The sequence below is a fragment of the Osmerus eperlanus genome, chromosome 28 (genome assembly GCF_963692335.1).
Source record: "Osmerus eperlanus chromosome 28, fOsmEpe2.1, whole genome shotgun sequence".
Taxonomy (NCBI): Eukaryota; Metazoa; Chordata; class Actinopteri; order Osmeriformes; family Osmeridae; genus Osmerus; species Osmerus eperlanus.
In genome coordinates this window covers 8,267,063-8,291,677 of record NC_085045.1, presented here as the reverse complement: position 1 = coordinate 8,291,677, position 24,615 = coordinate 8,267,063, and the positions used below count along the sequence as shown (strand labels likewise).

The 24,615-nt window shown below is 41.3% G+C and overlaps 1 protein-coding gene across 2 annotated transcripts in view; it reads right to left on the bottom strand.

The window, feature by feature from the left end:
- Positions 1-322: 322 nt before the first annotated feature.
- The window catches only part of ddx31 (DEAD (Asp-Glu-Ala-Asp) box polypeptide 31), a 56,389-nt gene continuing 32,096 nt past the window's right edge, over positions 323-24,615 (bottom strand). For both annotated transcript variants that reach the window (XM_062454441.1, XM_062454442.1), the window contains exons 11-21: positions 17,020-17,139; positions 16,720-16,826; positions 16,401-16,618; positions 16,113-16,265; positions 15,238-15,297; positions 15,014-15,064; positions 14,785-14,921; positions 14,522-14,603; positions 6,509-6,617; positions 5,990-6,197; positions 323-775 (exon numbers count right to left, since the gene is read on the bottom strand). In XM_062454441.1, the coding sequence (XP_062310425.1) occupies positions 706-775; positions 5,990-6,197; positions 6,509-6,617; positions 14,522-14,603; positions 14,785-14,921; positions 15,014-15,064; positions 15,238-15,297; positions 16,113-16,265; positions 16,401-16,618; positions 16,720-16,826; positions 17,020-17,139 (1,315 nt within the window). In that variant the 3' untranslated portion in view covers positions 323-705. The remainder of the gene's footprint in view (positions 776-5,989; positions 6,198-6,508; positions 6,618-14,521; positions 14,604-14,784; positions 14,922-15,013; positions 15,065-15,237; positions 15,298-16,112; positions 16,266-16,400; positions 16,619-16,719; positions 16,827-17,019; positions 17,140-24,615) is intronic.

Here is a 24,615-nt window from a genome sequence, read left to right as displayed (position 1 = left end):
AAAGGGCAGCTGCAGTACGTATTAAAACCAGCCATGTGTCTTGGGATGCTAAAAAAAGACAACTTAAATCTAGCAAATATAATATAATAAATAATATAAATTATTTATTTTACAATTATTTTATGTCTGCAGATTCCCTGTCACAATCATCATGACATACAGAGGGGATTCCCTGCAAATCCCCTCTGTATGTCGCTTTGGATAAAAGTGTCTGCTACAAGCTTTTCAAAACCAAGGTAACATCTGGACAACAATAACTATCAGGAAAATGGGAGTCCGAACATACAAATAGCGGAAAAAACGACAAACGGACCAAAGTAAATATGGTAGACTATAGTTTAATTGCAACTCATTGGTCCTGTATGCACCTGAGGCCACCTCAACTTCCGATGACAAACATATTACAGAAAGACATCTGTAAGGTCAAGTACCTGCTTTGGTTGTACAGTACAAAACACAACTAAAATCAGGGGTTAAGGGTGTAGGAGCCATGGAAAAGGAAGACAGGTCAAGGAGCCACAAGGTGGTTTTAAAGTGGGAGAAGTGTGCCTGCAAGCTGGTTGCTGGTGTTGGGGAAAGTTAGCCACTTTAGGCCAATCAGACTCCCCTATGATCTTCTCTTTAAATTCTTCCTCCTCACTTTTTTTCTTCTGTACCATGCTCGCCTAATGTATGCTGCAGCTGCTTCTTTGTTTTTGAGTTTTCCTAAATTCCACTGGAGAATTCTGAGCACAGGAGAGTCGACATTCGCTCTTTAGCACTAAGTTTATGATTCCTAAGGGAAAAAAAGGAAAGTGTTACTGTTACAGTCATTTAGATTATCCTTACGGTGCGTGTAATATTGATGCAATCTTGATCAAAATACCACTTTTACACACATGATGCAAGAAATGATCCGCTGGCTAGATGTAGCATGATTTTATATACTATATAATGGTTCTGAGTAAAATCAATATTTTATTTTTGCAAGATTACAGTACATGTTACGCCACCGGTCACACAACCAGTTGTGTGTCGGCTGGGCTAGCGAGCTAGCAGTGGCACAGAACAAAGTCAGTTAATGTGACGAGACTGAATTTAAAAGTATAAACAACACACCAGGGACACTGACAACATCGGCAACCCTGCACCATGCATTATTGGGTGTGCTTGCCTTTGGCGAGCACACCCAATAAAACCATTGTTCTCTCATATGTATTTAGGGTTCCTCCGGTAGGAGATCATAGGGCTGTCCGGTCTGCTGAGTTCATCATCGGTAGGAAGCTCCCAGCCCTACAGGACACCTACCACACACGATGCCTCAAAAAAGCTGGCAGGACTCTAAGAGACTGTTACCACTCATCCTTCAGTCTTTTTACCCCGTTGCCTTCTGGCAGGCGATACCGTAGCATTCGGTCTCGCACACGCAGACTGGACAACTGTTTCTTTCCAAGGGCCATCAGGCTTCTGAATAGACATTGATATGGACACTGATACACTTCTCACTAGTCACTTTACACACTGTCACTTTCAGCTACTGGTTGCACTATCAGCAACATTGCACTATTGTACTTAACTTGTCTTAGGTTAGTATAGATTTTTAAGGTTAGTAAAGGTTATTATGTGTGTTGTGTATTTAGAGGTTTAGTATAGTGTATGTTATGTTATGCCAGGTTGCTTTGCGTTGTCTTGTCCTACGAATGTCAGTGCCCAGTCTGACCCTGTGTTGTTCTGTGCATCTGACAATAAAATACTTGAACTTTCAGTGTGTGCACATCCAGGCAAAAACACACTGCACAGACAAATAATACTAAACTTCAGGGCATAAACTATTGCTATTTGACACCAACAAAATAGTTTGTTTCTCATTACAAGGCAATGTTTTCATCTGCTTGAAGAAGACCTTGCTGATCGAGACTAATTATGTGTGGATTAGTTTTGGAGACATGACTCTTTGTAAGTATTACATGTTTTTAGCAAAAAATATTCCCATAAATTATGATTATGCCTATTTTTGAAAACTAAGTGCTGTAGTACAACCATCAGAACACTAATTATGTGTGAGGAAAGTTTAAAGACACAACTCTGTTTATATATGAAACTATTAAACGTTTTTGGCAAAAAATATTCCCCAAAATTATGATTATGCTTATTTTTGAACAGTAAGTGCTGTAGTACAACCAACATAAGACTATTGATGTGTGAGGAAAGTTTAAAGACACAACTGTATTTAATGATTAAACTATTAAACGTTTTTGGCAAAAAATATTCCCCAAAATTATGATTTTGCTTATTTTTGAAAAGTAAGTGCTGTAGTACAACCAACATAAGACTATTGATGTGTGAGGAAAGTTTAAAGACACAACTGTATTTAATGATTAAACTATTAAACGTTTTTGGCCAAAATTATTCCCCAAAAATAGGATTATGCTTATTTTTGAAAAGTAAGTAGTGTAGTACAACCAACATAAGACTATTGATGTGTGAGGAAAGTTTAAAGACACAACTGTATTTAATGATTAAACTATTAAACGTTTTTGGCAAAAAATATTCATCAAAATTTGGATTCTGCTTATTTTTGAAAAGTGCTGTAGTACAACCAGCAGGAGACAAGTTATAATTGAGGTACGTTTGGAAATACTACCTTATTTAAACATTAAATTAAAAAATATTTTTGTTGTATCTTTTCGCTGTTGTAGTTTGTAGACGGTCCCTAAACGCGCGTCTTACTGCCGGCTGCTCGTAGAGACCAATGTTATTTCTTCAGGTTGCAGGACGGCTCGTTTTGATGAAAATGACTTTGTAGCTCGTTGTTTACCTTACTACAGTACGAAATATGCGTTATTTGTGATTTAATAACATTTCGCTATAGAGTAATTGATCCCAGAAGTTTGAATCTGTGAATGTCATGCCAACTTTACCAAACTCGACCATATTCTGTCGCCGTTTGACTTCTAAACAGCTGTAGAGATGTTTTTGTAGCGTGTCTCGCGTAGGCTACAGCGTTGCAGTGAGCTACACTGGTTTGAAACCACAGCAGTGGCGGCTGCTGGTCTTTCAAACAGGGGAAGCTCATTTTCGGCCTACATCATATACATTTTCAGTTCACTGGCTAGTTCACCCCTACGACACTAACCAAAAAATATTTAAACCCGAAGGAAATATGGGAATTAGGTTCAACTGAAACAAGGAATGTAATACATAATTGTATGAAATGTATGATGAAAATTGGCTAGCAATTTCGCCAAGCAAATACCAAGAAATAGGTTGCAGCCGTTTGTCTTTCAACTACAGTTGCAAAATCCGTGATGGGACTGAGCTTGAATAGCTTCGGCGACTTTTTATAGTACAAAATCGCTGTCAATCAAAAGGAGATGCAGTCTTTCGACAGACCCTCCAATCATCACGCGGAAGCCCAGCGTCCAGGCCAGCCCACTCCTCCATTCACCCCCAGAGACGCTGAGCGTCCAGGGCGGGACATAATCGCAGCATTTGTCCAATGACCGTATAGTTTCGAAGCACTGAAAAAAACTGTTCAACGCAGCCCCATTGAAGTCCATGGAAGCTGAGCTTCAACAGGGAAATGCACTGTGACGCTACGGGAATGTATGAGAAGAAGATCAGTCAGTCGACCTGCTAATATATGTAGCTGATTCTGAACAAACTCGTCTTCGATATGAACGTGTTCTAACGCATTTAAAATGTTAACACAATAGTAAATAGTCTTAAAGAAATCGCCACTGAACCACAGGTAATGATAATTTCACCCACAAATCGTTTACTTGTAATCTAATGTCATAATAAATAACATAATAAATCCTACAACGAAAATGTATTTGTGAGGAATGTTTATTTTAACAATTGAAAACAGATGCATCATAGACCGCTGTAGTATGTGTTGCCCGGGCAACAGAGGCTAATGTCATGATGCTAATGCTTAAGTGAAATAGTAGACTACTGTTTCCGAAAGTAGATGTACTTCCTTAATAATATCAGCTTATATTGTACATTACACCATAGACATGTATATATGTCTATGCATTACACATCAGAATTGTGTGTCACAATTTTTCTAGGGATGCACAATATATTGCCGGCCATATCAGTTTGACGATAATGTTAATTTTTTGTGTTATTGTTATCGGTCCGATAAGTAAATTTGGTCAATACATTTGGTCAACTTATTTCTTTCAGGCAATTGATTTTATTTATATAAAAGAAAGTTGGCCATAGGAATGTATAATTAATTGGAAATCGGTTCATTTTGGTAAAAGAAAGATGCTTTAGGCAGTTAAGGTTTTAAAATAAAAGCAGTTTTCCACTGTATTTGTCTGCCTTTTGTTTTAGTAATCAGACTCAGGATTTATTGGTACCGGACACAATTTCCATATTGGTCCATCCCTACATTCCCATTTTAACTGTATCACTGGTAAATGTTTTGGTAATAAGTAATCTATAATATGCTGTTTTATTTTTGTTCACAGTAGGGCTGTGCAATATGACCAAAATCTCATATCCTGATATAGATCCTTTCATATCCCGATAACAGTATATCACGATATGGCATATGTTCTGTAAATTCAATGAATAAATTGTTTATATAAAATTACCAATTTCTTTGTTCAACATGTTCAACAAATAAAAAGCACATACTCGTATTGGAATTCTTTTTTAAATCTTCATCTTTAGATTCTTAACTTTAATGCAGATTTTTGAGTGGTTAATAGTAGCTGTCAATCACTCCGTTTGCGAGACACACGACTGTAGTAAATTACGTTACCCACGCAGTTGACTAGTCACTCACAGACCCTAAAACACTGGTCAAATCTCGCAGACTCGCTCTACTCGTTTTTGAACATGAAAAAAAACAAAGAAAAGGTCAAATTTGCAGGTTGCACATGTACGAGTAGTTGGTTGCACATGATCTAAATCAGTGGTTCTCAACCTTGGTTCTCAGTCGCAAAATGCGACCATTTGGTCGCAGTCTGGAGCCCTGGCACATCACAAAGCTTAGTGCATTGTGAGAGTTAACCATAACAATCACCACACAAAGCATAGTTTATATTTTAAATATAGCTACAAGCAGCAATGGCGGATTCCTCCTCAAAATTGAATAATATATAAATACATAATAGATGGTTACACTATTTTAACCACTACCCCCTGGATGACAGATGCTATACGCTCTAGACAACTGAACCACAGGCACCTGCATGTTATGAAAGTTCTTTGACGTGTACTGAGTGACTAACGTAAATGGAAATACACTGTCCAATGCAGTTTCACAATATCGATCAAAATAATATTGTAGCGTTGTTGGCAACAGAGGACAACCTTTATAGCCTGTATCCCATACACCGCTCAACTACAGGCTGTGAAAATATCTACAGTACCAGTCATAATTGGACATCTTCAAGGGAAAATGTGTCCAAACTTTTGACTGGTACTGTACATCTAACCAAAAGGAAGTCATCAGCTCACATAACACACAGTCACAGAAAAACACACAGCCACCACTGTATTCAAACGTTAAACCTTAGCTGCTCCAACCCCCGTTTTGAGTCGCCAGATCCCCCTCTGCGCTCCGGGACCTCCCACTTTACAAAGTGGGAAAACACAACGATGGTTCGTTATGAACCTTTGGGTCATGTGACCCGAAGGCAGCACAAGGGTTAAGGGGAGTGCCGAAAATGTTCTGTCGCCATTTGGCTAAAGTTTATGTTGAACAGCGGTGGAATTGTTTTTCTTACCAGTCAGTCTTGCGTACAGCGGTGCAGTGAGCTACACTGGTTTAAAACCCCAGGTAATGATAATTTCACCAAATAATTGTTTACTTGTAATCTAATGTCATAATAAATCCTAATACAAACATTTATTTGTGAGGAATGTTTATTTTAACGATTGAAAACAGATGTATCACACACAGACCCCCACCCCTTGGCTTGAGGCAACAGCCCCAGTCGATGTAGGTGGTATTGCATTTCCGATTGAATGCTCTCTGAATGCTCACCTCTGGTTTTTGTCATGTCTTTTCGCTTGGTTCTTAGCCTTCCCAGAGCCTTTGGCATGGTCAGCTGAACCCTCCTGTGTCAGGCCTTGGGGTGCATCTCGCAGGCCGAAGCTCTTCGCAGCGTGGCCCAGATGGAGGGTGCGTATGTGGAAGATGTGCTTCACACTGGAAGGATAGGCAGTGTATGCTCGCACAAAGGACTGCAAGGCTGAAGGGATACAAGAAACTAAATTAACTAAATTTAATTAAAATAACTTTGAGAGCAGCGCCACACCAAGGGTAGTGGTTCCACATAGTTGGGCACCATGACTCTTGACAATCAGTTACAAGTTATTTTTTGCATGTCATGATTGATCTTTTAATAAGTAAAACTGTCTAAAGCTGCAGAATAGGTATTCTGTTGCTGGAAAGGAGGAATAACACAAAATCAGCTTAAATAAATAATACATTTTTTAAAAGGGCCTTTGTGTTTTCACAGCTGTTATACTGAAAGAAAGAGTAAGTGAGAGAGACCGAGACCTTTCTTTGCCAGTTGGACATTTTCTTCGTTGGCATGGACAACGTTCTCAAACTCTGTCTGGAGAACAGTAGCCCTCTCACGGATCTCTTGCTCCAGAGCCCCTGAGGACTATGCACGCACACAAACACACACAAAGTAATGTTATTGTCAATACGTCATTTTACAGCAGACATGCCACAGCCAACCAACAGAAAATGACTGAATTACAGCCGTTTGAGCTTGGACCAAATCTGACAATGCTTGCCATGGGATAAACGTCTTATTTTATTATCCAGTTACTGGATATTAGGGGTGGAACGGTACATGTATTTGTACCGAACCGTACGGTACGGGCGTCACGGTTCCGTGCATGAAATTACACGGAGAATACACGGTATGAAAATAAATAAAACTTGCGTGCAAATTAATTAATGTAATGCGGAACTACTGTTAGATACTCGTGTTCTTTAGGGACATCTAATCTGTAGCTCTGATTGGCGCCGCCGTGAGTCAGAGATAGGCTAGCTAGCAGCACTAAGGACGAGTATGGCGAGTGGTGGCGACCCACGAGAGATAGAGGACCCGCCGGCCTTTTTAAGATTGCAAGTTTGGGAAAACGTTGGTTTCCCATTCAGTTACAGTAGTACAGGCGAGAGAGTGGTGGATAAGACAAGCACTGTGTGTCGGCGTTGTTCAGCAGTTGTGGGCAGTGACGTGCAGTCTGGGTAGGCAAGGTAAAACTGTTTATTAAATCCTTTTATTTAATAAACTTGTGTGTGTTATTCCAATTGTTTAGACGTTACGATGACAAATGTAGCAGTTACGTATAATCAAGTAATTAAAAAAATTAAAATAAGCATTGCTTTTACTGTCCGTTCACTGTGGACGACAAGCGAAAAACTCACTTGCGCACTTCGAACGAACTCACTTCGATCCTATACTCTTCAACATGTACGTTGAAAAGCACAACTCTGCTGTGCCTTTGCACATAAATATGTTATGCCAGTAATCACATGAGGGTTCTTCTTTGCATGATAGAGCTTTAAACTGCATTCGTGGATGGCACGGCAAACTATGTTCACAGACAATGAGTTCTGGAGGTGTTTCTGAGCCCATGCAATGATTTCCATTACAGAATCATGCCTGTTTTTTATGCAGTGCCACCTAAGTGCCTGAAGATCACAGGCCTGCAGTATTTATTTTCCCCCTTGTCCCTTACACATAGAAATGTCTCCGGATTCTCAGAATAATTGTATTATATTATGTACTGTAGATGATTATATATTCAAACTCTTCGCAATATTACGTTGAGGAACATTATTCTGAAATGGTTCCACAATATGTAAATGCAGGTTTTCGCAGATTGGTGTACCTCTGCTCATCTATACTTCTGAGAGACTCTGCCCCTTTAAGATACTCTTTTTATACCCAATCATGTTCCTGACCTGTTTGCAATTAACCTAATTAGTTGCTAAATGTTCCTCCAGCTGTTTATTTTTAGTAACACTTTTTCCAGCCTTTTATTGCCCCCGTCCCAACTTTTTTGAGACGTGTTGCTGCCATCAAATTGAAAATGACCTTATATTTTCCTTAAAATTGTACATTTCATCAGTTTAAACATTTGCCATGTTTTATATGTTCTATTGTGAATAACATAATGGGTTTATGAGATTTGTAAGTCATTGTATTCAGTTTTTATTTAATTTTACACATCGTCCCAACTTTTTTGGAAATGGGGTTGTATTTCCTGGTATTTGCTTGGTGAAATTGCTAGCCAATTTTCATCATACATTTCATACAATTATACACCACATTTCTCGTTTCAGTTTTACCTAATTCCCACATTTCCTCCTTCGAGTTTAATATTGTTTTGTTAGATCATTCATTCATATACAGTAGGCTAGGCTAGTGTCGTAGGGGTGAAATAGCCAGTGAACTAGCCAAATTGACAATTTTTATGATGTATAGGTAATAGTCAGCAAAACTATTTACTTTTAACCTCAAACATGACGTGCTCTCTCCCCTGCTGACAGCCATCTCTGCACAACTCTGTCTGGCTGAAACTGTGAAACCTCTGGTCCCTCAATGCTAATATCTAAAAGTTTCCATAGCATTTCATCAGTATGATACTGAGTACCCAAGTCGACACCATTCTTCTGCTGCAGTTCAATAGCCCGGGGGACGAGGCGAACGGCTGGTCCGTCTTAATTACGTGATATGCCGTTGTTATAAGTCGTGCAATAACACGATGGGCATCTGCATTTAAATTCCTGACCAGCATGGTCAACGGCCCGGAAGATGGATTGTCAACTACCCGCTTAGCTGTCACGCAAACCAGGTGCTGTCTGATATTATCATGGCTGGTCAGGGATTGTTTTCGAAAATGGTCGGTGACAAAAGATCCACTTTTGTCTGCTTTAGACGGGAACATAAGACGACAGTGCATCTTAGTTCCATAAAAAAATTGCTTCCGTTTGAGCTCGTAGCTCTCCAATTGCTGCCATCTTCACTTCAATGTCTCGTGCCAGTCTTGCGCCAGTTGTTAAATGTATTGAGATTAGAGAATTACAATTTGACAACCACTCGTCACTACTCAACTTTTCATTGGCCAACGGTGTGCCCCACGAGCTGCAAAGTTATTTATGCATTTAGCAGATAGCAAAACATGCAGGATGTTACGTTTTACAATGAGATTTCTTTTTTTTTTTTTCAATCAATGCTTTGCAGTGGCCTGATCGGGACAGTGTGTTGCTAGTTTAACTGTTCCAACGTTACTTTTTACTGGCCCCGGGCGATCGTTATTGTCGAGCCCTGCGTACAAATAAATCAATTGTGTCTACACAACACTTTTCAACAGATTGACTAGATATCATTTGAAAATGATAACGTTAGTTGTTTCCACTTCTGTTGTCGAAGCAAGCGGGATCGACTTCGGTGGGTAACGTCACAGCTTAGCAACCAAACTGTCGTGATTCAACTCAGCTTCAGTTAGCTCTAGCTATCTTGCTGAAAAATATCCTGACAAAGATCTGGACAAACATGCATCGTGAATTGTAGATTTACATGACAACACAGGTTATTTATTTGAATGAAACAGTCAGGAACATGAAATAACGTTATCCCCATTGCCAATAAACTAAATCATCACACATTCTACCTATGCTAGATACAGGCAGGATACGTTAGTATTGCTAATAACTGTTAGCGACTAAATCATACTACAGCACCTCCTTTCAGCAACAGCTTCATAGCAAATCCTGCTTTACATTCTCCCAGGTTTTCAAAACTGTCCTCGGTGAAATGGTTGGAGCAAATGTGTAATTGAGGGTCGAACTGCACAGGGATCTTCTCATAGACAAACATCACAGCCCGTCGAGTGTTTGGTTCCCCTGGAAGACTCTGAAAAGTGTCACCATTCCCTGTACAGCCTGGAACACTGCATTTACGACCGCAGTCCATTTTCAATATCCTTGAAAAACGTTCTTCTTTGTAATTCCGTGGAAGTACACAGAGCAGCGTGCAGCAAATTTTGGGGCGTGACAAAGGTACAGACCAGCGCCAAAAAGGTGGAGCCCCCGACCGTTTTAGAGCAGCAGTTTCAAATTGTGAGATTTGCATGGGAAAAGTGTGTCAATCAAAGCCGCCGGCACACATGTGGCAAGCATGCATTTGTCCCACTACTTTTCAAATGGGTAGGGCCCCGCCCCACCACTTTTGACTCAGCAGAGTATTGAGCGCATTTAATGTATTTACTATTAAAAACGAAAACAACTTTTGCAACAGATTATTATTATATTTTTTTCTTCTTGCAATTGAACAAGTTGATAAAATACTTCTCCAAATTTCAGCCCGTTTACTCTTGACTATAACGCACTCAGCTTGTTGCAGTCAGCACAATGCTGACTGTAACAAGTGAATACACCTGAATACACCTGTCAGTCACAGTGATCTCCTAGCTACAGCCAACCCGGCCCCAGGAGAGACCATCGACCACCCTGTCAACAACTCATTACTGCTAACGCTATCGAGCATAGACTGTATTAAAAAACGAGTCAGTGCAGATGGTTCCCAAATGTTGCCCCACCACTTTTGGACCTGTGGTGACACCTCTGGTGTCAATGGACTTTGAGGTTCCCTGTATGTCCATTTTACCCACCAAACTGTCGTTATTCAACTATGACAAGGTAAACTCGGTTTTGCAGTGAATGACCCCTTTAAGGTCTTCCACCGTCTGTGTATGTATAAGTTCAATTAAAACAATAATCATGTATTGTTCTTTTGTAAAGAAAACAACTAAGAATTGAACTATTCAACTTGACATGTTTACTGCTGTTCAAACAATGTATATGTTGCTTAAAAATCTAATGTATTGTGTTCTGCAAAAATATTTTAGAGCTGTAATCGCAATACCGTGGTATTTTTTCCTCAAGGTTATCATACAGTCAAAATCTGATACCGTCCCATGCCTACAACCAAGGTATGCAGAATAGCATCTCTAAACTTCAGGTGGAGTCAGGTGGCTGAGCGGTTAAAGAATCGGGCTAGTAATCAGAAGGTCGCTGGTTCGATTCCCGGCCGTGCAAAATGACGACGTGTCCTTGGGCAAGGCACTTCACCCTACTTGCCTCGGGGGAATGTCCCTGTAATTACTGTAAGTCGCTCTGGATAAGAGCGTCTGCTAAATGACTAAATGTAAATGTAAACGCACAACACGTCGAACCTTGAAGGAGATGGGCTACAGCCGCAGAAGGCCACTCCTGTCAGCTAAGAACAGGAAACTGAGGCTACAATTCGCACAGGCTCACCAAAATTGGACAATAGAAGATTGGAAAAATTTTGCCTGGTCTGATGAGTCTCTATTTCAGCTGCGACATTCAGATGGTAGGGTCAGAATTTGGCGTAAACAACATGAAAGCATAGATCCATCCTGCCTTGTTTAAACGTTTCAGGCTGCTGGTGGTGGTGTAATGGTGTGGGGGATATTTTCTTGGCACACTTTGGGCCCCTTAGTACCAATTGAGCATTGTTTAAATGCAACAACCTACCCGAGTATTGTTGCTGACCAAATAGCAAATAAGCTATGTTTTGTAAAGCAGATAAACATAACTAATAAAAGCATTTTTGCATGTATTCCAACATGGGTCTAACGAATCATTAGCCAATAAAATCACCAATGAAAATTGACAATGTATGTAGGCGAATTAGTGGATACTTAAACTATAGTTTGCGATCAGTAGGACTATAAAGAGCTATTGAAATTGTCTCAAACATTTAAGGGTCTGATAGATACAGTTGTCCTGGCAAAACAGTTATTGTTCTTTATTTATTGACAGGGCACAGTCCAAGTATTGCAAAAATGACAAGTGTAGCCTATTAGTTTGTAACTTCTAAGCTAGAAGCGATGATCTCAGCTTGCTGTGTGTGTTTACATCAACACGAAATGGTGCAAAACCTATATGTTAGTTTATAATTAGGCTTCTGCTCATCGCTGGTGGAGTTTGACTGTCGTGAAGTCCTGTGCACAATGCAGTAGGCTATCCAAGATTAGCCTATATATTCTATTTAGTCCGTAGATGTAAAGGGAACAAAACGTAGGCTATTATAAATTATCTGTCAGGCTAGATGTAGTATATTGATTTATAAAATGCAACTCGTTTTACATGCGGTACTGCCCTTGTGTAACCCGCCATCTACACTTGAAACTGGAGTCCCAATAAAACCCCAAATACACACTCAAACAGTATGATATTATTTTGGACATATTATCCACTGGGTCTTGTCATTCCAAAAGTTGTTAAATTGAATAGGTTAAGCATCAACAGGCTAACATCAAGTATATAGCCTAGAATTTCCAAACAATTTGCTCTAATTTTTGCAATACTTGGACTGTGTTCTGACAATAAATTAAGAACATTACTTGTTTTGCCAGTATAACTGGATGTAATTAGACCACTGAATGTTTATGATGTCCGTGTGTTTGTTTTTGACTGGGGACAACAACGCAATCTTGTCAGCCGACTATAAAATGTAAATAATATAAAATATAAAACTATAAAACAATATGTCGGGCTACTAGACCAACTGCAGTCTAGCTTAACCCACAACGTGTTTTACATTCTTTAGCCAATAAATTATTTTTTTTCTGAATGATTGAAGGGCTAGACAACAAACGCTCCAATGAAATAACCAAAGACTAACAACAAGGAAATAAATTACAGATTGCCGAAGACACGTTAATTTTAAGACAGTGCCTCTGCTCTGTGCAACAAGCGCTATCTAGCGATCATTACATGTCAGTAACAACTTTTCTGTCTGTAGACTCATGGCTGTAGACCCAAAAATGGCTTGGTGCTTCTAGTGTTAAATGAGCTTGTCCCGGTGTGATCTTGAAAAATGTAAAATACTAGGTGATAAAGCACACCTCTTTCTAGGATAAGTCAAGACACCAGGGTCCTGGAATTTGATAGAATGCGAAGATGTTAAACATTGAATAATAAAAAATAAAACGTCTCAATACGTTGCTTATATAATTCATTTTTGCATTTTTTACATTCAAAACATAAGGCTGCACCAGAATTCAATACTGGCCTTGAGGAAAGACTTTCAGTGATCATAGGTAGGGACCTTAACCACCAGTAGTCATTCATTGTACTGTATGTTACAACACTTATGGTATGATACTCTTAAGCATTGAAAAGGATACTTTCCTGTGGGAATTGCAGAATTGCTGTCTGCAATTCCCACACAGCAGAATTGCAGACAGCCGGTCACATGACCCGCTAGTCTTCAGACAGGGACATTGTTACTGACACAATGATCACTCTGAACGTTATATTAGCCAGTTTTCCAGAAATACATTTTAATCTTATTCAAGTTTTTGGGGGAATATTTTCAGTTTGCAGATGGTACTGTTTGAATCGCGATTCCAGCTGACACTTCCAGTGACAACGTTGTTGGAATAAGCTTGTTTTAAAGAGGGTTCTTTATGAATGAAATGCAATATGAGTAAATGATTAAAAATATCACTAGAAGGGAAAAACTTTAGGGGAATTTTAAGTCATAATATAGGTTAGGACATTTTTTACACAGGATTGCCCAATTTCTTCGTTTTGATGCAACTGTTTCAACTTTGTGAGGCTGCAACATAGCCCATCACCATTACCTTGTACACTAAGGGAAATGAGAAGAGAACCCCGTTTTCTTTCTACACTTCACTCTTAGTATTTTGAAGTGTAAATGAGCATCAACAAACGTATGATTTTTAACCCTTATGCGTGAGTTCTAAATATTTCACTCACCAGAGTGAGTTATTTTTCCAAAACGGAAGCTAGCTAGCTTTCGTTACCTAGCAACCTAGCATAATACTCGTAGCAATGCTACTACCTGCTAGTGTTACTTGTTGTCTCCTAATTGTACATTTTGAAGCCATACTTTAGCGTTTGTCATATAGTTTTTGTCTATTGGAAAATAGTCGGTTGGAATGTTCAGAATCGCACATGTGCGATGTTACGCTGTGACAGTGCGTTACACTGCAGCGACGCGAGTCGCTTGCCATCGCTCGCCTTCCCACAGTTCACCACGCGCAGGAGCATATCAAACAGATTAATGTAGAATAGTAGTTCTCTAAAGTCAATGTTGTAGGTGTCATGGCCAAGTGTGCAGACTTGGGTTTACGTACTCGCAACGCGTCGCTACCCACAATGCACCACGCAAGCGATTCCCCTGGCTCCATTAAAAATGAATGGAAAACATGTTGTTGCTCGCATCGCGTCGCTGCAGTGTAAACGCACCGTGAGACCCGCATTCGAACGTTCACATGTGCGACACTACTCCTTAACGGGTTAATCTATGCAATCTTCTTAAATACTAAGTATGCATAAGTATTTTCACAGCACATTGCAAGTTAAAGTAAGGTTAGAGACTGCAAGTCTCCAGAAAAGCAAGTTCCAGACTCAAAAGTAGACTATAGTTCAGACACAGTTTCTCATTAAGTCAGTGGTAATAATCTTGACAAATGGTTATCAGAGTCTGACCTTGTGGTACTTTCCTCGCCCTTTATATGCGTCATCCAGCATCAGGCAACTCAAGATATCCTGCAGCTTCATCTCTGAAAGGCTAGAAATCAAGAAGAGACCATTACTAAGTGAGTACCATCATGATGGAAGTTTTGTAGCCTAGATTAGAGTTTACCACCTGCACGGTTTCTAAGTCGCTTTGGATGAAAGTGCTGAAAGAGTCAGAAACCCACAACCAAACTGCCACCACAAATCTCTGTCAGGGTCACTGAATTACCAACCTGATGTTGTGATTGGCCAGCTCGGATATGTAGGCCGTCTCAGCAGGGGTGATGAAGAGGAGGCTGTTTCCTTGTGCCCCAATGCGAGCCGTTCTACCCACACGGTGCACATACTCTGCTGCTGTGGTAGGGGAGTACTGATGCGCACACACACACAGTAGGTTAAGACAGTTTGACAAGAGGGGGCAGAAGAGGACAGTGAGATGAGATGGGGAGGTGGAGTGCTCACTTGTACTATCCAGGTGACTTTGGGTAAGTCCAAACCTCGCGATGCCACATCCTGAACGGGAGAGAAACAGGAAACGCTGTTTTAACACAACAATTGATCAATGTATTATAACAGACATGGCCAATGCAGAAAGTAGCTGTTTTAGGCCTCATGATTTACTAGATGGCCAGACCTGAATGTTAATGGCCCTACGGACCTGTGTATTAAAATTGTCTGTGACTCACAGTACAGAGCAGTACGCCGTCCCTGCAGACAGAGAACTCCTGGAACACCTCAGTCCGCTCCTAAAAGGTAAACATTAGTACAGTCTTTACATGATTCACACTGACCATCCGAACAGTAGCGGTTTTTGGCACGGGCGAAGCGGGCAGCCGCCCGGGGCAGCATGAAGAGGGGGGCGGCAATTTCCCAAGTGCATCCAATTAAATTAACCCTCCCACTGTCCTTGAGTTTCAAACGCACTCCCAGCAGAGGGCGCCAACCGTGGCACGTCATATGTCCGTGTGAAAAGTTGTTGGTGAAAAGTTTTGTTTTCTAAAAACATGGTATACATGATACAGTTTGTATTGGTAATTAAAATGAAATATTCTTTATTATTCAGTTGAAAGTTGAAATTATTAAAAGAAAATATGTAACAACTTTCACTTCCTATCATGCATTAACTAGAATTTGTCCTTTGGTGTGACACACTAAAAAGGACAAAAAAAGTTTTATCAGAATATCTTAAGATACAATTCAACTGGTATAATTTTAAACAGTTTTGTTAGGATGAAAGAAAGTTTTACTTTATTATCAAGTTAAGGGGGGTAAATTGTGTTATTTCTTGCGTTAAATAAATACCATTATATGAAACAAGTAACAATGAAGATAAATCGCTGTCATGCTATTTGTATATTATTTACGACTTTTACTTTTTGTCACACCATAGGACACTTATGGTGCAGTTCAGTGAAAATATGATCATGATTTTTTTATTTTTTTTTATCAAGAATGTTGATTTACCAAACCAAAAAACGGGTATAGCAGGGATTGCTGGGGTAAGTGCTGGTAGAGGAAATAGGAAACGTAAAGGAGAAAGGTGAAATAAGGGGGACCTTACCCTCTGCTTCATGTTGCCATGGAGACGCAGGAAGTTAAGTGGGTGCAATTGATTGGTGGTTGGGTGGCACAATACGGAGGTGAAGAGAGAGAAGAGGAACTCTACCCCCTCACAGCTGGACACGAACACAATGAGCTTGTGGCCATTTTCAAACTGAGGACATACGTGAATGAGCACACATTAAAATGATCCAGTTTGCACAAGGAATTGTACCACTCAACAACATAATGTGCTGGTATGTGTTGTACTTAAACATGACTGCAGTGCATTAGGGTTCCCAGTGTTTACCTTGCATCTTGCCAAGATGAAGGCCGCCAGGCAGACAAGTCTGAGCTTGCTGGGCACTACTACCACGTACTGCTGGAGATTGTCTGGCACACTAAAGCTCATCGTCTGGCTCTGGGCGGCAACATCAAGGTAGGCGATGTCAGAGCTAGTCTTTGAGTTTTCAGACACATGGATACTGACAGGGTTTTTCATACACACCCCCGTCAACCGAGACAGGCCTGAAACACACACACAAATCTATTAGTGACAGGAAGAATTATGTATGTGCATACACACACACACATTAGAGATACAATGGTGCCAGACAAATAATGAGTACCGTCTGTGAGAGTTGCAGAAAGCATGACATTCTGTCTGGAGGGGGCAGTAGAGTTGAGGGAGTTTAATATTACTGTAAGGTCCTTCTCAAAACCCAAGTCTAGAGTCCTGGGCGAGCAAACAAACACACCACCAAATCTTGAATTGGAACCACAAGCAGGTTATCTTGCAGTATTCCACCAGCACACAGAACTTGTATCTAAATCTGAGTCGTTCATAGAAACGAGTATCGGTTATAGATGAGGTTAGGTCATAGGTTGTTGGTCATGTTGCTAGTAGAGGGTAAGAGGTCAGGGCCTACCTGTCTGCCTCGTCCAGGATGAGCCAGCGAGTGGCACTAAAGGCTATGCTGAGGGTGTTCTTGATATGATCCACCAGACGGCCTGGCGTGGAGATCAGAATGTTAATGCCCTTACGAAGCCTGTGAAGAAATACAAAGACTTAGGGTTACCTTTTCTAATAAACACACAAATATAGAGGCTCCTGTTGAAATCACCTGGCCAGAAGTATGTGCCTTAGTGTTTCCCATTCATTGATTTAATTGTGGCGGCCCGCATGGAAGGAGCAACCAACCCTGATGTTAACATAGTTAGAAAATAAAAGTTAACATGTTAGTTTAAACACAAAGCTCACTGATTAATATAGCCAGAACTGTGTCCTTTGATGATTAACATTACAAATATGCTTACATCAGATTTGATTCAACAGCATTTTGCCGATAATGCAGCAAAGTGCGGTCCTATTCCAATTCATAGCATTTTGAGCCCTTGCAGTCTCTTGCACTCAATCACTTACAAGGTGATGTCAAGTAAGTCTGAGGGTTCAGGGCTTAGGGGGGACATTGGGATTGGGCCTTAGTAGCCTATCATAATTCTCTGCACAAATTTGTGCAAAACTGATACGTTCAAGTTAAATGTAATATGAATAGTTACCGTATTCTTCTGAAATAAAACTGTGGTTTATAACCCGATTTTACATTTCTTATGGTGGTGCGGTTCATATTACGAAGCGGCATATAAAACGTTTTTTTTTTAAATAAAATAACAGTAGAAACACTCGTGAATGCTGCGTCGCACATATGTGATCGTTCGAATGCGGGTCTCACAGCGTAACGTCGCATATGCGTAGCCGGTGAAGCCACCTCCCTGAAATTAGTTTTTACAGGTTGGGATGTCTAGTAGCATTGCTACGAGTATTATGCTAGCTAACTTAGCCCGGAAGCTAACTAAAGCTAGCTAGCTACCGTTTTGGAAAAATAACTTGCGCTTTGAGGACCGTCGGAAATATTTAGAACTCACGCGTCTAAAAGGTAAATATTAGTTAATTCCCGGGCAATAGAAAACATACATTACGCACTTTCGTTTTCGAAGTGTTACACAACGGCATGCTGTACTGCCTATACTCGTGCATTGCTTGGTATCATTGTTCCCGTATAAAGTGCGGCATATATTCCAGTGCGGGTTATACTCAGATTTACAAACACAAAGCTCCCATTCTGGTGGGGTGGGGTGCGGTGTATAGAAAATGCGGCTTATTTTTCGAAAAATACAGTAAATACATTTCGGCAAATATAACAAATGAGTTCAACTGTGACAAAACGCCATGCGGCTGTCACGTAAAGCGGCGGTTCTCCGGATCATAGTCGTGTATGATATATGAATACGAACAAGGGTTTGTTATTATGGTAGTAGGTGTGCGTAGAGGTGATTTTAACACGGGATGGGGTTTGTGTGTGCACTGATCCGTTTCAAAATGTTTAGCGTTGTCCTTCCCTGTTACCTTGTCTTCCGGGAATGTGGGAGAAAACCAGGGTGCAGGGCGGGGAAAGCTTTTCTCTGTTTATTTCGCGGGGGGGAAGCGATCATTGGAGCAGGGGTGCTCATAGTGTTTTTAAAGAACCATGTATGAACTGGTTTTAGTGCATTGTTCGATTACGACATGAATGTATGTTTGAAATGTGTCATGCCAGTATGTTGTTAAATTGGGAGAACCGTGCGAAACTGTTAATTGATTTTGACACATGTCCAATGGTATCGTCCAGGTCTCATTTACCTGACGTCATTCGTCGCGATTCATATACGTGCCACAGCAAAATGGCTGAGTGTGGTTGTGAGATTGTCCTTAAAAGACAAGACCCGTGAGAAGATTAAGGATGCCACTTCTTATCTCTCATTCATGATTGATGGCGACACAGATGTTTCAACTAAAGAAATTGTGAAATGGTGTACGCAAGGATCCTGCAACAAGGGAAAACAAAGAATATTTTGATAGGCCATGTGGGAGTCCAGCATGCAAATGCCCAAGGTACGTTAATTACAATTGCTGAATTTGACCTCAGTTTAGTGCTTACTCAGAACACAGCAGTTAGAAATATATGCCAGGAATGATTGAAAGAGTGAAACAGTTTCTATGCTCTTAACCTTTTTAAGCCAATTCTTTTATTTGTAGGTGCCACAGTGATTTAACTGTTCAGTATGATGACAGGGGAAAGAAACAGTGACTGTTTGCTGGTGGTTTTGGTATATAATGAATATCATTCCAAATTCAAATGTAATTGTACACAACAATTACAGTTAACATATTTATTTTAAGGAGTCTATAATGCCACCGAAGAGGCCTTTCATCAACTAGGGACCGAAACAGGGTGGTTATAGAAGACAGTTGCCATGGGAGCCGATGGTGCTGCAGTCAATCTTGGACATAAGGGAGGTGTAATAGGCCTCCTCCAAGCTGAGGCAGGGGCTTTTATTGTCCCATTCCATCTTGCCACATAGGTAGGTTATGTACACAATTAGGTTAAAGTTAGGGGTAGCAAACAATGTAGGTATTTGTATGTACAGTAGGTATGTATGTAATGTATACACTTTAATCGTAGACTGGAGCTGGCAATGCTGTCTGTGCAAAGAAAAGTCCCCATGGTGGACCAAGTCTACAATCTCCTTAAAAGGGGTGATTCACACTGTTTCTTAAGGTCTCCGAATAGGGTATGTAACATTGGTTGGGCTGAGGTCATCCGTCATAATTCTGCTGGACCTTTCTGCAGCGTTTGATACGGTTAACCATCAAATCCTGCTGGCCAGACTTTCTGAGACGGGCATCACTGGCACTGCACTTCAGTGGATCTCATCCTACCTGTCGGGAAGATCCTACCAGGTCTCCTGGGGAGGCAAAGTGTCAGGCCCCCGCCAGCTCTCCACTGGTGTCCCACAGGACTCCGTCCTTGGACCCCTCCTCTTCTCCCTCTACACCACCTCGCTTGGACCAATCATCACCTCCCATGGCTTCTCCTACCACTGCTATGCTGATAACACGCAGCTGTACCTGTCGTTCCCCCCGACTGATCCGGGGATCTCAGCTAGGATCGAGGCCTGCCTCAGACATCTCCGCCTCGATGACCGAGCACCACCTCCAGCTGAACCTCGCCAAAACAGAACTCCTCATCATCCCGGCCAAACCCTCCATCTCCCACGATCTCTCAATCACCCTGGGATCGGCGACAGTGACCCCTTCATCCTCTGCCAGGAACCTCGGGGTGACCATGGATGACGCGGTCTCCCGGTCGTGTAGATTCACCCTCTACAACATCCGGAAGATCAGGAGATACCCATCTGAGCATTCCACCCAGCTGCTAGTCCAAGCACTTGTCCTCTCAAAGTTGGACTACTGCAACTCGCTGCTCGCCGGTCTCCCAGCATGCGCAACCCGCCCTCTCCAGAGGATTCAGAACGCGGCGGCCCGTCTGTTCTTCAATCTACCCAGACGCTCCCATGTTACCCCGCTCCTCATCTCCCTCCACTGGCTTCCCATCACAGCCCGTATCAGATTCAAGACTCTGGTACTGACCTTCCGAGCAGTGAACGGGACTGCACCCGACTATATCAAGTCTCTCCTCCAGCCTTACACCCGCCACCTACGGTCTTCTTCTGACAACCGTCTGGTGGTCCCACCGCTCAAGACCGCCCGGTCCCAACACAAGCTCTTCTCCTGTCTGGCCCCCCAATGGTGGAATCAACTCCCCACCTCCATCAGGGACACTGACTGTCTCCCCACCTTCAAGAAAAGGCTCAAGACGCACTTGTTCCGGGAGTACAACGGCACTTAGGAATGCTTGGCTGGACCTGATGTTAGTTTCCTCCAGGATCACAATGACTCGTATTGAGAGACTTGTTGCTCTTGTTGGTTAGTTGTAACGGTTTCAAATTCTTGTACTCGCTGTGAAATATTTTACCGTTGATTGTTTTTTCTACAGGTACACTTGCACTCTTGTGGGGAGTTTCATGTTGTTCAATTGTAACTTGTTTAACTGCATGCTCTTATGGTTCTTCCCTTTGCACTTACTTGGTTTTCCACCATGTATGCTTCATTTTTTGGCTGCTCGCAATGTTTGGGGCTATCTCGTTATGATCAGTGACCTATGCTCTTTTGTAAAGCTCTCTCTTGGAAGTCGCTTTGGATAAAAGCGTCTACTAAATGCATAAATGTAAATGTAAAATGGCCCGGGTGCTGTTCTATGAGCCCTGATGCCTCCTGTGAAATATCCCCAGAATGAAACGAGAGGCTTTCTCCCTTTTATGGTATGCTCATGAATATATAGATGAGCTGCGTGCTGATTGGTTGGCTTACAACGAGTGAAGCTGCGAGCAAAGACGCAACACGGCAAACAGTTTTACAGCTACATTTTTTAATTGTGAGATTTGCATAGGAAAGAGGTGTCAATGGACTTTGAGGTTCACTGTATGTCCATTTTACCCACTGAACTGTCATTATTCAACTGTGACAAGGTCAATTCGGTTCTGCCTTTAACATGGTGTGGAAGACATACCACTACAGTGCCAAGTCTATGAGAGAGCTCAGAGCCCTCGGAAAAGAGCTGGGTGTGCATGTCAACATCCCAGGTGGTGTCAGTGGGACACGCTGGCTCCCACATGTAACACGGGCCCTACATACCTTACTGAGACCCAGAGGAAAGGACCGGAACCTGCAGAGCTCAGGGCAGTTCATAGCAGTTTACATCCACATGGAACATTTGACCGCATCATCAAGCAATGCAGATATTGCTGGGAGAGCAAGGAAGGTCTGTATTTAAATGAAAGCTGGAACCTTTGTTGCTTTCTGTCACTTCGTGGCTGATTTGTTTGAGGCCATCGGCAAATTCAGCCTTCTTCAAAGGAATGATATCATCTTGCCTCAGGTAAGGCTCAAGTGACAGCTAAATTAGAGTATGCTTAATTTTTATTTCACCAGAGGCCTGTTCCATAAAGGCTGCTCAAAAAAGCTAGTCCCAAACCTGACTTAAATTAGCTTAACAAATCAAGCGGGGCTAAAGCGGTTCCTTAAAGGCCAATTTCAGCTCACGCAATCCTACTAATTCGAGTCAGATTTAAGTAGTCAAGCTAATTGCGTGTGCACCCTATTCTTAAGCAGCCCGAGAGATAGAACATGGATCATATCGATCCACCACGACAAAAAGCAATGCACACGGCCACATGACTTCATCCAGGAAGAACGTTCCCTTTAAGCCGTGTACTATGACTGCTCCCTCATCTCATCCACCACTTCATCAAAATAAATTGACACGCCATGATTGACGTGAACGACAGGCTATGTAGGTCGAGGTCCTTTTTTATAGACCTTTACTTCAATGATAAGAAAAACAGACACCCTCTAAACACATCTAAATTGACTTTGACATTGTTTTAGCCTACTATTAATCAATACATTATCCAGTAGCCTAACTTTTTAACATGGTTTTTGTATCGGGAAAATGGAGGATAGATGTATATGTTAGTTTTGCAATTTTAGGCTACTGTTAACAATTATGTAGCTATGATAATTATACTGGGATAATTTATATTGAGATAGGCCTATATGACTGATGCGTAAACATTTGAAATCACAACCATATAGCCATACGTTTAATGTAGGCTATCAAAATCATTGTTCATCATTGTTTAATGCAGGGATTCCCAAAGTGTGGTGTGAGCTGCCTCTAGGGGGTGCACGCGAGGAAAAATGTAATGGTGGTCTAATGGTGTAATAATTAATATTCATTATTATACGGCAGCGACAGTACAAGCGTTCTGATTGGCTAATGGGTAGTCATGCCAGCCGCGTATTGCCCTCTCGCCGGTCTGATATGGATCCGTATTGCCCTCTGACGTCATCTTCAAAATGAGCGATATTGATAGACATAAACAGCCATGAGAAAATTCAGAAGCAGCAAAAATGTGTTATTGAAAGTGATGATGAAGACTACAAACTATAGTTTGAATCACTTGTGTTGTTACTTTACTGTAAATTAAAGCCATTTTAGCTGAGCCGTGTTGTCAGTTTTCTATTGATCATTGTAACTTGAAGTTAGCAAGTAATTGGTTGCTACGCAACACCTGAAACACTGGTACAAAACTGGAACAAACACTGGAACAAAACGACATGTTTTCTATTAACAATTACCATTTCTTTTTATTTACAAAATGAAAGGAGCGAAAAATGCCATATAATAAACAACTTACTAACCTCGACCATACCGGGAAATATCAAACTTCGGCTTTTGGCTCGCTATCGCTCGGTCGATACGTTAAAGCATCAGTCTGATATTTCCCGGCATGACCTCACTCTCGGTTAGTAAGTAGTTGATATAATTGTTAACAATTAAAGTGGTATTTTTCACAAAACAAAAACATGAATTATAAAAATTCCCCTTTGTAAGATTTAAATTTAAAATTAAAAACAATTTAATAAATAAATGCATTTCAGCTCCTGCCGCCAAACTATCTTTTACGTACACACTAGCTAGCCAGCTAGTGCACCTAACGTAAGCCAACTTTATTCATTCAGTAACATTCATGCAAATATGCTAAACTGGCTGAAATCGAAATATGATGAGTCAGGTGGCTGAGCGGTGAGGGCTAGTAATCCGAAGGTTGCCAGTTCGATTCCCGGTCATGCCAACTGACGTTGTGTCCTTGGGCAAGGCACTTCACCCTACTTGCCTCGGGGGAATGTCCCTGTACTTACTGTAAGTCGCTCTGGATAAGAGCGTCTGCTAAATGACTAAATGTAAATGATCTGGGTTTCACTTGGATTAACAATGCAGATTGCCCAAAGCCACAGTGCGTGGTGTGCAGTGAGGTTCTGGCTAACAGCTGTCTTACGTCGCCACCTAAACACCAAGCATGCCAGTGCAAGTCAAAAGCCCCTTACATTTTTTTTTATCGAAATTGGAGGAGTTACAAAACAGCCCAAAACAACTGCAGTCTCATTCATGTGTTGGGTCTACAAAAAACGCACTACGGGCTTCATATCTGCTCAGTTACAGAATAGCAAGAAAGGGGCTACCTACCTCACACGATCGCTGAAGATGTGTGCTTGCCAGCTGCCAAAGAGATGGTGGAATGTATGATTGGAGAGAGACAACACTGTTACGCCGCATCGATGCTTTGTCCGAAGACATCCTGGCTACATTAGTCGGTTGCGTGAAGAAGAGTGAGTTTTACTCTCTGCGAGTAGACGAGTCTACAGATGTGGCCAATCTTCTGGTGTACGTCCATTACCTTTTGAAGGCACGGTGCAGGATGATTTTTTGTTCTGTTGGCCCCTTGCTACCCAAACAACAGGACAAGAAATCTTCAATCTTTATGAGCACCAATGGAATCGACTGGACACGCTGCATGGAAATCTGCACTGACGGGGCAAAATCGCTGACGGGGAAGCACACAGGGCTTATAGCTAACATCAGGAAAGTCTGTCCATCCATTCTCTGGTTACATTGCAGTGTTCACAGCTCAAAACATGCCAGCTGATCTACTTTCAGTCTTCAATGATGCTGTGAAACTGGTGAACTTCATTAAAGCGTGCCCGCTAAATTCAAGACTGTTCACACTGTTATGCAATGAGA